Below are 17,374 nucleotides of genomic sequence, written 5' to 3' on the forward strand. Positions count from 1 at the left end.
CCAGGCCAGCTCTCTGCTGTGGCCAGGGAGTGTAGTGGAGGATGGCCCAAGTGCTTGGGCCCTGCACCCCATGGGAGACCAGGAGGAAGCACCTGGCTCCTGCCATCGGATCAGCGCATTTCACCGGCCGCAGCATGCCGGCCATGGTGGCCATTGGAGGGTGAACCAATGGCAAAGGAAGACCTTTCTCTCTGTCTCTCTCTCTCACTGTCCATTCTGCCTGTCAAAATAAATAAATAAATAAATAAAAAGAAAAAAAAAGAGTACTAGAGTTAGTGGAAGGAGATGTCTTAATGGAAACACGAGGTTGAAGTGACAGAAAAAAGGAGCCAGGAATCAAGCTACAGAGGCTATGTCTAGAAGCTGAAAAAGACAAGGAAACTAATTCACTTTTGAAGCTATTAGAATAACTGTAGAACTCTCAATACCTTAATTTTAGACTCCTGATTTCCAGATTTATAAGATAATTTTTTTTTAAATTTTAAACCACTAAGTTTGTGGTGTTTGGTTATGGCACCAATAAAAACTAATCAGGAGCTGGTGCTGTGACATAGTAGACTAAGCCAGCATCCCATGTGGTCTCTGGTTAGTATCCTGGCTCCTTCTCTTTCAATCAAGCTATCTGCTTATTGACCTGGGAAGGCAGTGGAGGTTGACCCAATGCTTGGACACCTGCACTCTTGTGGGAGGCATGGAAAAAACTCCCAGCTCGTGTCTTCCACTCAGCTCAGCTCCTGCTGTTGCAGCCATTTGTGGCGTGAACCAGCAGATAGAAAACCTTTCTGTCTCTCCCTCTATTCTGTAACTCCAGCTCTCAAATGAATAAATTTAAAAAAAAAAAGAAAAATGAAAACTAATCCAATCAGAAAATAAAAACATCACAAGCACAAATATAGGTAAATACAATAGGCATTTTTTCTCCTCTTAAATTTTCTTAACTGTGTTCAATGTTAAAAGAAAAATGTAGCAGTGTCATTGTATTCTAAATGATGTAGAGAAAATATCTAAGACAATTACAACAAATAGGGAAAATTATACAAAGACAGTGACATTTTCTGTTTTACTTGAACACATGAGATGAAAAATTATAGATATGTCAAAATGAAATTCTACAGAGATATGAAAGTTGCCTATATAAGGAAAGAAAAAGTAAAGAAACAACAAAAAGACACATATGGAAAACATACCGAAATAAAGTAGCAGATTTGCCTCATGCTATATCACTGATTACATCAAATGAAATATCATAAATACACCAAAAGAAGAGATAGGGAGAGTAGATTGGAAATCAGGACCTAATGTAGTGCTATCAAAAAGAAATTCACTTAAAATATAAAGTAGGTAGGATGAAAGTTAGAGGAGAGAAATGATATGTCATGTAAGCATTAAATGGAAAGCAGGATTGGCTATATTAATAAAACAAATAAAGAAGACTACACGTAAAAAAATTACCAGCGATATAGAAAAACATTGCATAATAACAAGTGGTCAATCTACCAAAATCATTTGCAATCCTAATTGTGTATTCTACAAAAATCAGAGCTACAAATATATGAAGCAAAAATTGACAGAACTAAGAGGAAGATAAATAAATCCACAATAATATCTGAAGATATAAACACCCTTTCTCAATAATTCATTTAAAAAAGTATATGAAAGAAGTAGATATAGGAAAAATTTTTTTTTTATCTTTTATTAAATGAATATAAATTTCCAAAGTACGACTCATGGGTTACAATGGCTTTCCCCCCCATACCGTCCCTCCCACCCACAACCCTCCCCCTTCCCACTCCCTCTCCCCTTCCATTCACATCAAGATTCATTTTCGATTATCTTAATATACAGAAGATCAGCTTAGTATACCTTAAGTAAGGATTTCAACAGTTTGTTCCCACACAGAAACATAAAGTGAAAAATAATAGATGATTTTTTTTTAAATGATGATGAAATCAGATCAGACCTATTGTCATGTTTAATCCCAGTGAGAGTCAAGTTGGGAATTGATAATTTCTTTTTTTTTTTTTTTTTCAACTGGGGCTGGTTTTGAGGCACAGTGGATTAAGCTTTTACTTGCTATGCTATTATCTGATATCAGAGTGTCAGTTCCAATCCTAACTGCTTCACCTCCAATCCAGGTGTCTGCTAATACACCTGGCAAGGTAGTAGAAGGTGGCCTCAGTATTTGGGCCCACGTCACCCACATGAGAGACCCAGATGGAGTTCCTGGCTGCTGGCCTTAGCCTGGCCCATCCCTGGCTGTTGTGTCCATTTGAGGAGTGAACTAGCAGGTGAAATATCTCTCTCCATTTCTGCCTTTCCCTCTCTCTGCTGCTCTTTCAAATGAACAAATAAATAAATATTTTTTAAAAACATTATCAACTAACAGCATCTATTATGAAACACTGCCCCAACAACAATAGGATAAACATTGCTACCAAATGATAATGGAGTATTTAGCAAGATAAACCATATGCTGGGCCATAAAATAAGTCCCAATAAGTCTAAGTGAATTGAAATCAATCAGAATATGTTATACAATCTCAATGAGATAAGACTAAAAATAATTAATAGAAAGAATCTGTTTGAAAGTAAACAAACTTTTAAGTAACTCATGGATAAATGAAAATGCCTCATGGAAATAAAATTTCCATGAATTTAATGAAAATGAAAACATAAAATATCAAAAAAAAAGGAAATAGTTAAAGCTGTGCTGAAAGTGAAATTTACAGCACTAAAGAGAAAAGGTATCAAATCAGTGACAGAATCTCCCATGGCAAGAAGTGCTAGTACTCAGAACATATAAAAAGCTCTCAAAACACTACTATGAAACACAATTCATGTAAAAATTTCAAGCAGACATGAAGTAATATTTCATTGAAGAGATTATAAAGATGGAATATAAGCATATGAAATATTTTCATTTTTAAAAATTTTTATTTATTTATTTGAGAGGTAGAGTGAGAGAGAGAGAGACAAAAAGAAAGGTTTTCTGTCTGCTGGTTCACTTCCCAAATGGCTGCAATGGCTGGAGTTGCACCCATCTGAAGCCAGGAGCCAGGAGCTTCTTCCAGGTCTCCCACATGGGTGCAGGGGCCCAAAGACTTGGGCCATCTTCTACTGCTTTCCCAAGCCATAGCAGAGAGCTGAATGGGAAGAGGAGTAGCCGGGAATAGAATCGGCACCCATATGGGAGGCCACTGCCATGGGTGGAGGATTAACCTACTGCTGGCCCATGAAATATTTTGAAAATTACAGCCTTTATGACTTGAGCATTTCTCCCAAAATTCTTGTGTTGAAAACTTAATCCCAATGTAGCAGTGTTGGAAGACAAGGTCTAATGGAAATCACTTAGGTGATGTGGTCTCCAAGTTCATGCGAATGCCACTATGAAAGGGGACTGTGGATGTGTATGCTCTCTTTTTTCTCTCTCCCCTGGGCTTCTGACATTTGGGGACATGGCTTCCTGTCTTCCAAAGGACATAGAATTTAAAGCACCAGCTTGGAAACTAAAAACTGGACCCTAGCTTTCCAGTATCTTGTTCTTGCACTTTCCAGCCCCTAGAACTATACAAGAAATATATTTCTATATTTTATAAACAGCCTAATCTCAGAGATTCCGTCACAGTATCATAAAACAGGCCAAAACATTAGCCATTAGGGAAATGTAAATTAAAAGTAAAGTAAAAATGTCACTACACAATACTAAATTAAATATTTTAAAAAAAAATGCAACATAAACACTGTCAGGATGAAAACTGTATCTTTCATATATTGCTGTTGAGATTGTAACATGGTGCAACACTGTCGGGGACCACGCAGCATGTGACCTCTTAGTTGAGAGACAGGGCTGGACAGGCCAGACCTGATAGTACTGATAACGCAACCTTGTGTGACCTTGTGCCTTAAGGCCTTGTAACCTTTCCCCTACTTGCACTAGCATTGCAGCTACAAGATAAGCCCACCCTCCTTCCCCCTCCCGATACCCTGCCTCGATGATATATAAGTGTGTGGTTGAAAAATAAAGTCGCAGCTTGATCGGCACCTGTCTTGCTGCCATCTTTGTGTCTCCTGTCCCTTTCATTTCTCCTTCTAGGTGCTCGGCCCCAGTTGCTGTCCCGCGGGACGGGACAACTGGCGCCCAACGTGGGGCTCGAGTGCGGCCCTTGGGGTTCAAGTGCCTGTAAGATTGGAGGAACGCCGCCTTCCAGGAGGAAAACTTGGATCCAAGTGATTGTGCGACCGGCTCGGAACTGCCCACCCGAGATCATTAGCATCGGTCGACGCTGCGGAGTGAAGACGGCGCAAGGTAAGTGACAGCCATGGGACAGGCATTATCGTCACGGGAAATGTTCATTTCAGGTCTCAGGGAGGCCCTCAAGACACGAGGAGTTCGGGTTAAAAATAAGGATCTAAAGGCATTTTTTGAGTATGTAGAAAGATTGTGTCCCTGGTTCCCCAAGGAAGGAACAATTGACGAGATCAAGTGGGAAAGAGTTGGAAGTTGTTTAAAGGATTTTCATGAGATCTTTGGCCCTGCAAAAGTGCCTATTACGATTTTTTCATATTGGAACCTGATTAATGACATTCTAAAAACCCGTCACCTAGATAAGACTATTGATGCCCTAGTAAGGGATGGTGAGGAGATGTTACAGCAATCCTCCCGACCTGCATCTAAATGCCCATCTGTCATTCTAGATATACCCTCCACTGATGATGACCCCAACAATAAAATTAAAGAGTCCACTTTAGCCCCTACCAACGAAGCGAGCCGACTATATCCTGCCATCCGAGACAAATTAGATTCAGATGAGGAAGCTGCCCCAGAGGAAGAGGTCGTGCACTATCATAATTCCAATTGGCCCCAAAATGTTAAAAATCCCCCGCCATACAATACTCACCCGCACCTTCCCATTTGTGCCCCCGCTCTCTATGACTTTAACCCTCCTGTGCCTGACTTGTCGGCCTTGCGACAGTCACTTCAACAGAGACAAGAGCACATCCAGCTCCTTAAGGAAATAAAATCCCTTGACAAGGAGCTCCGCCACCTTGCCTTAGAGCAGCCCCTTCCAAAACCTAAACAAGGTAAAGTCAGGTCCAAAACCCAACCCCTTCTAGCTTTCCCTGTAACCAGGAGGCAAGCCGGAGGTCATTCTGAGCCTGCCGCTGATGGGGAAAATGAGGCTGAGGAGAATTCGCCCCACCACTCTGAGGAAGATAGTGAGGAACCTGGGTCGGAGGAGGAAGATCAGGTCCCCAATCAAGGACCTGGTAATGGACAGCCGCCACCCTATAAAAAACTTAGTCTCAGATTTATTGAAAAACTTAAAACTGCTTGCACCCAGTATGGTCCTACTGCCCCGTATACTCAGGCCTTATTGGAAAGCCAGAGTGCCCGGTGGCTTACACCTAATGATTGGGACTTCCTCGCCAGAGCTGCTCTCAGCGGAGGTGACTATGTCCTGTGGAGGGCTGATTATGTTCAAATTTGTAAAGAAATAGCCCAACAAAATTTTGCTAAAGCTTCATCTAAAAATTGGACCCTCAAAAAACTTTTGGGAGATGCCCCGTATAATTCCAACAATTCACAAGCCCAGTTCCCTGATGGACTTCTGGCGCAAATTAAAACTGCCGGACTAGGGGCTTGGAGAAAGCTCCCTCAAAGGGGAGCAGTCACTACCTCTTTGGCTAAGATTCAGCAGGGGCCCGACGAGCCTTATAGTGATTTTGTCTCGCGCCTTAATGTTGCAGCTGAGAGACTAGTTGGCCCAGGAGAAAATGGAAGTGCATTTGTTACGCACCTCGCCTTTGAAAATGCCAACCCAGCTTGTAAAGATATTCTTCGGCCTCATAAACATAAGGGTGATCTTTCAGACTATGTGAGGCTCTGCGCTGGTGTGGGATCGGCCCATGCCATGGGCTTGGCAATTGGGGCCGCACTCAAACTGACGCAAAATCCCTCCAAGGGGACCTCCACTTGCTACGCCTGTAAACAGCCTGGACATTTTGCCTGCGAATGTCCAACTGCCTTATCAAACAGGCCCATGGCCCAAGGCGCGGCTCCATCTCCTCCAGGTAGGCCGCTCCCCTCCACCCCATGCCCCCGATGTCATAGGGGTTATCACTGGGCAAATGAATGCAGGTCAAAGACTAATTCTTCAGGCCAACCCCTCCCTCCTAGTGTGCTGGGAAACTCCCAGAGGGGCCAGCCCCTGGCCCCAGTTTCTCAAAGGACAAACCCTGGGGCAGTACGGTTTGTCCCTTCCCAGCCTCAGGCTCAGCAAATACCTCAACAATTGCTTCTCTCCAACGAGCAACCCCCGGTAGCGCAGGACTGGACCTCTGTGCCGCCTCCGATACAATATTAGATTCCACCCAGGGCCCACAAATTATCCCTACAGGGGTGTGGGGCCCCTTGCCTTCGGGTACCTGTGCTTTTATTCTTGGCCGAGCATCAGCCACCCTTAAAGGCATTCAAGTTTTTCCCGGTATTATTGACGGTGACTTTACCGGGGAAATAAAAATCCTAGCAGCCGCTATCAATGGAGTAGCTGCCGTTCCACAGGGCACCCGTCTAGCACAAGTGGTTCTTCTGCCTTTAATTACTGGAAGTACATCCTCAATTTCTTCCAGGCCCCGAGGCATTACCCCTTTGGGCTCCTCGGATGCTTATTGGGTCCAGCCAATTACAAAAAATAGGCCTGTGTTAACCCTTACTATTGAAGGAAAGGATTTCAAGGGCATTTTGGATACAGGGGCAGATGCCACGGTCATATCTCAAGATCATTGGCCCGCCCATTGGCCACTGACCGCATCTCTCACCGATTTGCGAGGTATAGGCCAGTCCAATAACCCCCAAGTCAGCTCAAGGGTATTACGCTGGAAAGATAAGGAAGGCAATCAGGGCACTGTGACTCCTTTTGTATTACCAGGCCTTCCTGTTAACCTGTGGGGACGTGACATTCTCTCCCAAATGGAAGTTATCCTGTGCAGCCCTAATGCTGTGGTCACACAACAAATGCTGCGCATGGATTATGTGCCTGGCACAGGACTTGGAAAAATGAGACAGGGCATAACTCAACCTATTACAGCCCCCTCTAAAACAGATAGACATGGGCTCGGATATTCGGATTTTTAGTAACGGCCACTGGCCTTCCTGTACCCCATGCAGATAAAATCACATGGAATACTCAAACTCCTGTTTGGGTGGATCAGTGGCCGCTTACTCAAGAAAAGCTAAATGCCGCTACAGCGCTTGTACAGGAGCAGCTCGCGGCTGGACACCTAGAGCCTTCCAATTCTCCCTGGAATACGCCCATTTTTGTCATAAAGAAAAAATCTGGTAAATGGCGCCTTTTACAGGATTTGCGCGCCGTTAATAAGGTCATGGCACCCATGGGTGCCCTCCAACCTGGCATCCCAACCCCCGTGGCCATCCCAAATGGTTATTACAAAATAATTATAGATCTCAAAGACTGTTTTTTCACTATTCCTCTACACCCTGATGATCGTCCTTATTTTGCCTTTAGCCTCCCCCGTGTTAATTTCCAGGGACCGATGCAAAGATTTCATTGGAAAGTCTTGCCCCAGGGAATGGCCAATAGCCCCACCCTTTGTCAAAAGTTTGTAGCACAGGCAGTGGACCCGGTTCGTTTACACTGGCCGCACATTTATATTCTACATTATATGGATGACATTTTACTGGCGGCTCAAAACAAGTCAGACCTACAAGATTGCTTTACAGCACTTTCTAAAGCCTTTCTTGCCCTTGGTTTACAAATTGCTCCTGATAAGGTCCAGTTACAAGACCCCTTTACCTATTTAGGTTTAAAATTACAACAGGATTTGGTTTTTGTGCCCCGCATCCAGTTCCGCTTGGATTGCCTCCATACCCTTAATGATTTTCAAAAACTTCTAGGAGATATTCAATGGCTCAGGCCCTATTTAAAAATATCTAATAATGTCCTTTTGCCCCTCAATGACATTCTGCGAGGAGACCCAGATCCCTCTTCCCCCCGCGAGCTCACCCCTGCTGCGGGAGACGCATTAAACCAAGTAGCGCAAGCCATCAGCCAACAGTTTGTTTCACAGATTTCTTATACTCTCCCCCTGCTTTTTGTAGTTTTAGCCACACCACATACGCCCACTGGAGTTTTTTGGCAAAAATCCCTCATGCCCAATAAAAAGGGTCAACCTCTTTTCTGGGTTCATCTCCCCATTTCCTCATCCAAGGTAATTGCAGTATATTTGTCTCAGGTTGCTTCAATAATCATCAAGGCTCGTTTCCTTTCCCGCCAATATTTTGGAAAAGACCCCGATGTTGTAGTAGTGCCATATACCCGAGAACAGACCCAGTTCCTTCTTCAAACTTCTGATGACTGGGGAATAGCCATGTCAGGATTTATGGGAGTCATTGACAATCACCTCCCTGATGACCCTGTGTTACAGTTTGCCCAATCCTATTCCTTTATTTTCCCAAAAAATACAAAAAGTAACCCCATTCCAAAGGCTGTTACGGTGTTTACAGATGGGTCCTCCAATGGAATGGCTGCCTTCATGGCAGATAACCGTTCCCACGTATTTAAAACATCTTATCAGTCGGCTCAGTTGGTTGAGCTGTATGCCATACTTCAAGTCTTTACACAGTTTTCCAGTCAGGCTGTAAATATTTATACCGATAGTGCATATGTAGCTCACTCCATTCCGTTGCTTGAGACTTCTCCTTTTCTTAAAACAACTTCCAACGCTATGCCCTTGTTTATACAAATTCAAAAGCTAATACGAGAAAGACAACAGCCCTTCTATTTGGGACATATTAGGGCACACACAAGCCTACCAGGGTCACTCTCAGAAGGTAATGCCCAGGCAGATGCTGCTACAAGGCTTACCTTCCCCACAACTGTGGGATCAGTGCAGGAAGCTCAGAACTCAGAAGGTAATGCCCAGACAGATGCTGCTACAAGGCTTACCTTCCCCACAACTGTGGGATCAGTGCAGGAAGCTCAGAATTCAGAAGGTAATGCCCAGACAGATGCTGCTACAAGGCTTACCTTCCCCATAATTGTGGGATCAGTACAGGAAGCTCAAAACTTGCATAGGTTACATCACTTAAATGCTCAATCTCTCCGTTTGTTTTGTAAAATTTCACGAGAACAGGCTCGTGAAATAGTCAAAAAATGCCCCTCATGTGTTACAAGCCAACCTGTACCGCATTTGGGAGTCAATCCGCGTGGTCTTCTCCCTAATCAACTGTGGCAAATGGATGTCACACACTTCCCAAAATTTGGCAAACTAAAGTATCTCCATGTCTCTATAGACACCTATAGTGGCTTTGTCTTTGCCTCCCCCCACACAGGAGAAGCTGCTAAGGATGTTATCTCGCACCTTATCACAGCTCTTTCTGTACTGGGAAAACCTGTTAAGATTAAGACAGACAATGGTCCTGCTTATGTCAGCACTAAGTTTAAACAATTTTGTGAGGCGCTCCATATTAACCACATTACAGGAATTCCCTACAATCCACAGGGACAGGGAATTGTTGAAAGAGCCCATCAAACACTAAAAACTTGGCTCACTCGGCTTGAAGCCACTTCCTTGTCTTTTGCCTCTCCCCGCGACCGATTGAATCATGCGCTCTTTGTGCTAAACTTCCTGACCTTGGATAATAATAATCATTCAGCTGCGGACCGTCATTGGCACCCTTCCCCTGATACGGCTCCGCCTATGGTAATGTGGCGAGACCCCCTCACCAGTAGCTGGCACGGCCCAGATCCAGTACTCATTTGGGGACGTGGCTCAGCCTGCATCCTGGACCAAAAACAATCGGCACCAAGATGGCTACCTGAAAGATTAATTAAACAAGTTAATCCGCCAATTCCTACAAATAATGATGTTGTTCCAGAGCCTGTACTTGGCCCTGAGAACGCCTTTTCTTTATACCCACAGGAATGAAAAGACCCGGCTGGACGCTACTGGGACTCATTACAGGACTCCTTATTATTGCTGGAATTGTTGCCATTGTTGCTATTTGTGTATCTTATCTTCTCTCTATTCTCTCCTCCCCTGCTACATTTCCTGAGGGCTCACTGATTAACCCCTCCAAAGGGCCCTAATACAATGGCCCTCAGCCTTGCTCTCCTGATGATGGCAATCTACACCATCCATTGGGCTCCACCAGTCTTTGCAGGGCTTGACAACCCTCAGGGCATTCAAAAATACCTTCAGCAGCATCACCCTTGTACCTGCTCAGGGGGCATAATAGTATCCTTCCCACGAACCCGTGGCCGTGGCCGTGCTCAAAAGCCGCATTTTACACAAGACTGCGGAGATAAAACTGCTTATCTGACCGTCCCGGGTTCCTGATGGTTCTGTGTTCCCAAACCTAAGCTAGACTCTTACCGCACTGGGGATCAGTGCCCATCAGAGTGCAATAAAACTATCCATTACTCCGTGCACTCCTCCTGTTATACACAGTATCAAACCTGTAATAAGGGAAATCAGCGTTTACTGTTTGCTGTTATATCAGGAGATTATGAGGGAACGTTCGGAGGAGAGTTGTCCTCTTCACGCTTCAGCTCCCCCTCCTGCCCCACTAAGGGACAAGTAGCCTGCTGGTACCCTATAGCCCCTGTGGGAGTGTCTGACGGTGGAGGCCCTCAGGATACCCTTACTAAATTAAAAACACAAAAGGTACTCGAAACTGTATTTGAAAGCCTTTACCCTTCCCTCCAATACCACCCCCTGGCTAAAGTTCATTCCAGAGGAAATAAAGACTTGGATGTCAATACCATCGATATCCTTACCAACACCCATAAACTGCTTAATCTCTCTGCCCCAAACCTTGCAAGAGACTGCTGGCTCTGTTTACGCCAGGGACCCCCCCTTCCTCTTGCCATTTTTCTACCGCTTAATAATACCCTTGAGTTCAATAGTTTCTTGGGCCACCCCCCTATGCAGCCCTTTCCTGTTCTTCCTGTCCCAACGGAAAATATCACTTGCCTTTATAAACCTCCCAACAACAATCCCTTCGATATCGATGTAGGCCTTGCTCCTTTCTGTACAAATAATGTAACAGTAAACTACCCTCTTTATGCCCCTAATTCCACCGTTTTTGTATGTAGGGATAATTTAGCTTATACCATTTTACCAACAAATTGGACCGGTAATTGCATGCATGCTATACTTTTTCCTGATATAGAGATTATCAATGGAGATACCCCTGTTCCTATCCCCTCCCTTGATTATATTGCAGGGAGACAAAAACGAGCTATTCAATTTATTCCTTTATTAGCCACATTGGGAATTTCCTCAGCTATGGTTACAGGATCCACAGGACTAGGAATCGCGGTCCACAAATATAGAGAATTGTCCCAACAACTTATTAATGATGTGCAGACCCTATCCACCACCATTCAGGACCTTCAAGATCAAATTGATTCCCTAGCGGAAGTGGTTCTACAAAATCGTAGAGGCTTAGACTTGCTTACTGCTGAACGGGGAGGTATTTGCTTGGCTTTACAGGAAAAATGCTGTTTTTATGCTAACAAGTCCGGCATTGTTCGTGATAAAATCAAGACACTTCAAGAAGATCTGGAGCGTCGTCGACGTGCCATGGCTGAAAATCCCTTTTGGACTGGATGGAATGGACTGCTTCCCTATTTGCTACCGCTTTTAGGCCCCATTGTTGGGTTGCTTGTTGTGCTATCTATAGGTCCTTGTCTCCTCAATAGGCTGATGACCTTTATCAGACAACAAGTAGATAATTTAGCAGCCAGACCAATTCAAATACATTACCAAAGTCTGGCCATGGAAGATCCCATGGAAAACGTTATCTCTCTCTCCGGCCGGTGAAGTCTGGCCAGTGAGGTCACGGTCCCTCCAACAACTGACTCTCCCCTTCGGTCTGCCGCTGCCCCAGTCGGGAGCCCAGGAAGGGCCCCAGGCCTATCAATAAAACGAGCAGTAAGCCAATGACAGGCACCTTCCTGGAACCTCACCCACCTAAGACAGGAGTCCTTGGGGACTGGCAAGGATATCCAATGACGGGTAAGAGGTGCTGGAGCTCCGGGTCGATTCCTAAGACAGGCACTGCTCGCTCATCACGGTTGGCCTAACCGGTAGCCATTTCTGTTTAATTGATAAGAAAGGGGGATATGTCGGGGACCACGCAGCATGTGACCTCTTAGTTGAGAGACAGGGCTGGACAGGCCAGACCTGATAGTACTGATAACGCAACCTTGTGTGACCTTGTGCCTTAAGGCCTTGTAACCTTTCCCCTACTTGCACTAGCATTGCAGCTACAAGATAAGCCCACCCTCCTTCCCCCTCCCGATACCCTGCCTCGATGATATATAAGTGTGTGGTTGAAAAATAAAGTCGCAGCTTGATCGGCACCTGTCTTGCTGCCATCTTTGTGTCTCCTGTCCCTTTCATTTCTCCTTCTAGGTGCTCGGCCCCAGTTGCTGTCCCGCGGGACGGGACACAACACTTTTAGAAAACAGTTGGCAATTTCATTAAAAACTTAAACAGCCACCTCCAGGAAACCTAAAAATTATACCCAAGGGCTTGATCACAAAGAAACAAAAATTGTGTGCACATAAAAATCTGTGTACAAATGTTAATAGGACCTATATTCATTATACATTATAACCTCAAACTGGAAATGGTTCATAAGTCTTTTGACAGATGAAGCATTCAGCAAATAAGTGTATGTTTATAATGAAGTACTATTCAGGAATTAAAAAGGAGTGAACCGTCAATACATTCAGCAAGTTTGAATAATCTCAACTGCATGATTATTAGGGAAAAACAATTTCAAAAGATCATATATTACATGATTTCATTGATATAATATTTTGAGATGATACCACTTACAGGAATGCAAATTATTTGTCAAAGATTTGATAGATAGTGGTGGCGTGAAAGAAATGAGAATGTATATAAAAGGGCAGCATGAGAAATCCTATTACTGATTAAATGTATTGTATCTGTCAGTATCTTGATTACAAGATTTTGCTATAGTTTTTTTAAGATGTTACCTTGGAAGAAACTCGAAAAGACTTCAAGGAGGGGCTGGTGCTGCGGCTCAGTGGGTTAATGCCCTGGCCTGAAGCACCAGCATCCCTTATCGAGCAGCCAGGACTGGAACCGGCACCCATATGGGATGACAGCATTGCAAGCGGCAGTTTTAACCCACTACCCCAAAGTGCTGACTCCTACAGAGATTATTTATTAACAAATTGAGCTATTAAACAACAAAGTCTGATGGTTGTTAATGTGCTTTCTTACTTCCTCAACTCTACCTTTTACGTAATACCACCGATATACAGAATTTCCTAATTTTGTGGCAGTATTAAAATGATTCAGTGTTTCAGTCCTTGTAACATCATTCATCTTTGTGTTATTTTCTTGACCTTTTCTCTTTACATTCTCTACTCTCTCATGGTGGTAGGTGAGTATACGTCCTTCATATTGCTAATTAAAGCCCATAAAGATCCACAAAAATCGAACTGACAAGTCACAGTCACAAAACTTAGAGAAATAGTACTTTACCAAACCTTAGTAAAAATTTCATAGAATACAAGTAAACAGAGACATAGATCCTGCAGTGAGAAGCCTGGGACTTTAAATACAGCTCTGTGGTCCTTTATTTTGGCACTAGATGCACTGAAATCAGATGAACACTTGATTCTCAAATAAGCCAATCCTCTAAGTAATGTGCCTGGTTGCATATTTTTTTGCATAGAAGAGAATTTAGATCAAAACACATTTCCATTTTATGTTCACTTAATGGGTTTTGTGTCATTTTCCAGGAAACCATGCCTCAAAAATATCAATCCCAAGTGTGTTAATCATGAGCAATGCTCCACTACCAGAACCATCCTGATAGAAGCATTTCACGGTGAGAACTTCCCCATCAAAAGTTGCAGTTGCTGCCAGGACATTTGCTATTAGCAGATGTACATGGAGATGTGACTGGATCACCTTCCTGGTGTTTTCCCTCTTCACAGGTAGAGAATGATGTGCTGCTTAATCATTTGCTGTACACAATACTAACTTTAGTAGGAAATGAGGCCCTCGTGTTCTTCTGGGCCCTTTGACTCCCAGTTTATCTTACATTTACTTCCTCCTCACTGCCACAAGGGAACACTGGTTGGATGTGGGCTTAAGACCACCTCAGTGGTCATCCTACCATATGAATGACTGTCTCTGGATCTCAGTTCCTTCACCTGCAAAGAAGGTAGCATTAGACTTCTAAAGAGACCTTGAGTTATTTCCTATTTTTACACATTTTGTTTCTTTCATGGTGAGCAACTCTCTGCTATTTTAGGTCATTTTCCAATGGTGACTTCCCATGCTACCTTTTCTACAGACTGTTCCTAATTTACAAACAGCAAATTAAAAAGCACCCTTGGTCACTCCAGCTTGTTTTCTCCTAGGGAATCCCAGGGTAGTCTTACTTGTCCATCTAGATTTCAGAAAAGCCTTTAAGTAAGCAGGTGGATTTTCTCACCACTGCCTTCACATCATATGAGTTTCTCTGAGTCAGTGTCTTTCAGTTCCCGGGGACATAGCACATTCATGTTATGGCATTGCCATTATTAATAAATGAAGTAAACACCTCAGAAACACGGTTAAGCTTTGGTAACTATCACACGATTCATAGTGGCATCTCATCTAGGCATTTCTTAAGTCAGGTAAGCTAAAAACAGATGAAATAAGTATTTTTCTGCCCTAAGAATTCCCCTACTTGTACATATTGGAGAAACATTATTGTCATTATATGTAGTAGTTGATATCTTCCCTAAGCACATATCATGGTGTGTTTTCTATTAGTAGTAACCAGTTCCCTAAGCCTCATTTTTTATTATTTTTGAATGTGGTTCATGGTGATAGCCTAATAAGATATACCTGGACTAAAAGTGTAACAGTATGCGGCTCTCCAGATAATCTTCCTAATTGCAGTCATAGTGGGCTGACTGCATCCTTCTCAGACATATTTTAAAAGCCTTAAAAAGTAGAAACATATTTTGTTTGGACAACTGATAAATAACAGTGACAGATGGAGTAACCTGCTGGGTAGTAATTGGGAAAGCAAAGGATAAGACAAGCATAAAAATCCATTAAAAATGGTTGTGTGTTTTAGCTAGCTCTAAGCTATACCTGATCCACTTGAAACTTTAGCATTCTGTCTCAAGGATACTTCACCTTTCCTTCTGCTCAAGCTAGGAGCCTTGGAATTTTGCCTCTTTTCACCTCCAGATTCAACTACAAATTCAGGAGTCCTACTTGCCCTACAATCAAACCCTATGTAGAATTTTGATCCTTCTTACTCTGCTGCGATCACCTTGTCTGGGTCATCTTATTTCGCACCTGAATTATTTCAAGAGGTTTCCATCATCAATCCCTACTACTTTACTTCCTCCCCACCACATAATATTCAGATGGATCCTTATAAACATATGACAAAAATCTCTTCCAACTACCTCCCCAACAATTGATTGAAAAACTGTCCCAGCACCAAAGAGGCACTGCACTATGTGCTTCGCTGAATACCTCAGCTGTCCTCCCTCAAACTCCCTCCACTCCAAGGACACCAGTCTCCTCTCCCCTGGACCAGCACAGTAAGCCACTCACAGCTTGGAACTTTGCACATTCCCTCTATTTGGTTCTTGATTAAATATCACTTGATAATACGTTGAACATCATTTTTAATGGAGTCTTTTACAGCCCCCATTGCACACCATTAATCTTCTTGACATCACTCCACTTTTTTCCCACAGTCATAATCAACCTTTAACATACCATATTTAATTATTATTATTGATGTTCATGTTTATTAATTATTATCTATACCCCCTACCTGAATGTAAGTTTCAAAGGACAGAAGTGTATTTATTTTGTTCTTTGATATACCCTAAGCTTTTACAAGTATTCTTGGTGCTCAATAAATAGTTGTCAGTGAATGCATTAATGAAGTTTATTTTATTTGCTCCCAAAAATAACAATGAAAAAAACATCTATAATAAATCTAGCTGTGTGCTAAGTACTGGGAGGGGAGGAGTAATAGATGGTTTCTGAACCATGGAAAGTCACAGTCTAGTTGGAAAGACAGACTATGAATGAATCATAGACAATGCTGAATGGATAAATGCATGTACTGTAAACTCACGTTACATGGTAGATGTCCATGGTATTTTTCAATAATGCTTTTTTAAAAATTTCTTTTTATTGAGAGGCTGAGATTCCACTCTCACCTGGTGACTCATTCCCCAAATGCCCATAATGGTCAACCAAGATAGAGTATTACCCTGATACCAATGTCAGACAAGTCAAGACAAGAAAATAAAATTATAGGCCAATATGTCTATAGAAAATAAAATTATAGACCAATAAACATCAATTCAAGAATCTTAAAAAAAAAAAGCCAGTGGGGCTGTAAAAGGATCATTCACGAGGATTGAGTAGGATTTATTCCAAGGATACAATGATGGCTCACTAAAGGTAAATTTACAAATGCAGTGATTCACATTAACAGACTGAAGAAAAAATGCTTAAGATGATCTCAATAGATGCATAAAACAATTTGGCAATAGACTTCTTTTCATGATAAAAACTCTCAACACAGTAGGTATGAAAGGAATGTCCCTCAACACAGAAAAGGTCACACAGAGCAAGTCCACAGTTAACATCATAGTCCATGGCAAAATGAAAAATTTTCTCCAAATTAAGAATAAGACAGGGATGTCTTATGCTGGAGGTCATAACTTGAACATTTAAGCAAGATAAATATATTTTTAAAAAGTATTCAAATTGGAAATATGCATATATAGATATGTATGTATATAAATAGAAATAAAATTGAAAGATAGCCTGTATTTGTAGATTGGAAGAATTAAAATTGTTAAGTCTTCCATACTATCATAGTGATCTATAGATGCCAATAAAATCACCATCAAAATTTCAATGAAAGTTTTTTTATTTAAAGATTTTATTTATTTATTTGAGAAGTAGAGTTACAGACAGAGAAGGAGACAGAGAAAGGTCTTCCACACACTGGTTCACTCCCCAAATAGCTGAAATGGCCAGAGCTCGGCTGATCTGAAATCAGGAGCCAGGAGTTTCTGCCAGATTTCTCACTCAGGTGCAGGGGCCCAAACGCTTGGGCCATCTTCTACTGCTTTCCCAGGCCATTAGCTGGGAGCTGGATTAGAAGAGGAGCAGCCAAGACATGAACCGGAGTCCATGTGGAGTGCCAGCACCACAGGCAGAGGCTTAGCCTATTTGAAAAAAATACTGAAATTCATGTGCAATGAAAAAAGACCAGAATGATTTGAAAAAAACATTTTCAAGACACCGATTTTTAACAGATAACAAA

General features: G+C 42.5%; 2 protein-coding genes across 2 annotated transcripts; both read left to right on the forward strand.

The window, feature by feature from the left end:
* Nucleotides 1-6,410: 6,410 nt before the first annotated feature.
* LOC108176921 (endogenous retrovirus group K member 8 Pol protein) lies at nt 6,411-10,217 on the forward strand. The gene has a single exon (XM_089329325.1). The coding sequence runs from the start codon at nt 7,384-7,386 to the stop codon at nt 9,946-9,948; it is 2,565 nt and encodes an 854-aa protein (XP_089185451.1). The 5' UTR covers nt 6,411-7,383; the 3' UTR covers nt 9,949-10,217.
* On the forward strand, nt 10,114-11,847 carry LOC149127469 (syncytin-1-like). The gene is made up of 2 exons (XM_089328665.1): nt 10,114-10,257; nt 10,384-11,847. The coding sequence occupies exons 1-2, from the start codon at nt 10,114-10,116 to the stop codon at nt 11,845-11,847; spliced, it is 1,608 nt and encodes a 535-aa protein (XP_089184791.1).
* Nucleotides 11,848-17,374: the final 5,527 nt, after the last annotated feature.

This window comes from Oryctolagus cuniculus, chromosome 3 (assembly GCF_051225735.1).
Source record: "Oryctolagus cuniculus isolate XC-2025 breed Fujian yellow rabbit chromosome 3, ASM5122573v1, whole genome shotgun sequence".
Lineage (NCBI taxonomy): Eukaryota > Metazoa > Chordata > Mammalia > Lagomorpha > Leporidae > Oryctolagus > Oryctolagus cuniculus.

Coding starts and splice junctions, on each gene's coding strand:
- LOC108176921 (XM_089329325.1), top strand. CDS start 7,384: ATGGCACCCATGGGTGCCCTCCAACCTGGCATCCCAACCCCCGTGGCC.
- LOC149127469 (XM_089328665.1), top strand. CDS start 10,114: ATGGCCCTCAGCCTTGCTCTCCTGATGATGGCAATCTACACCATCCAT. Junction 10,258..10,383: donor CCTGCTCAGGGGGCATAATA/GTATCCTTCCCA, acceptor CCCAAACCTAAG/CTAGACTCTTACCGCACTGG.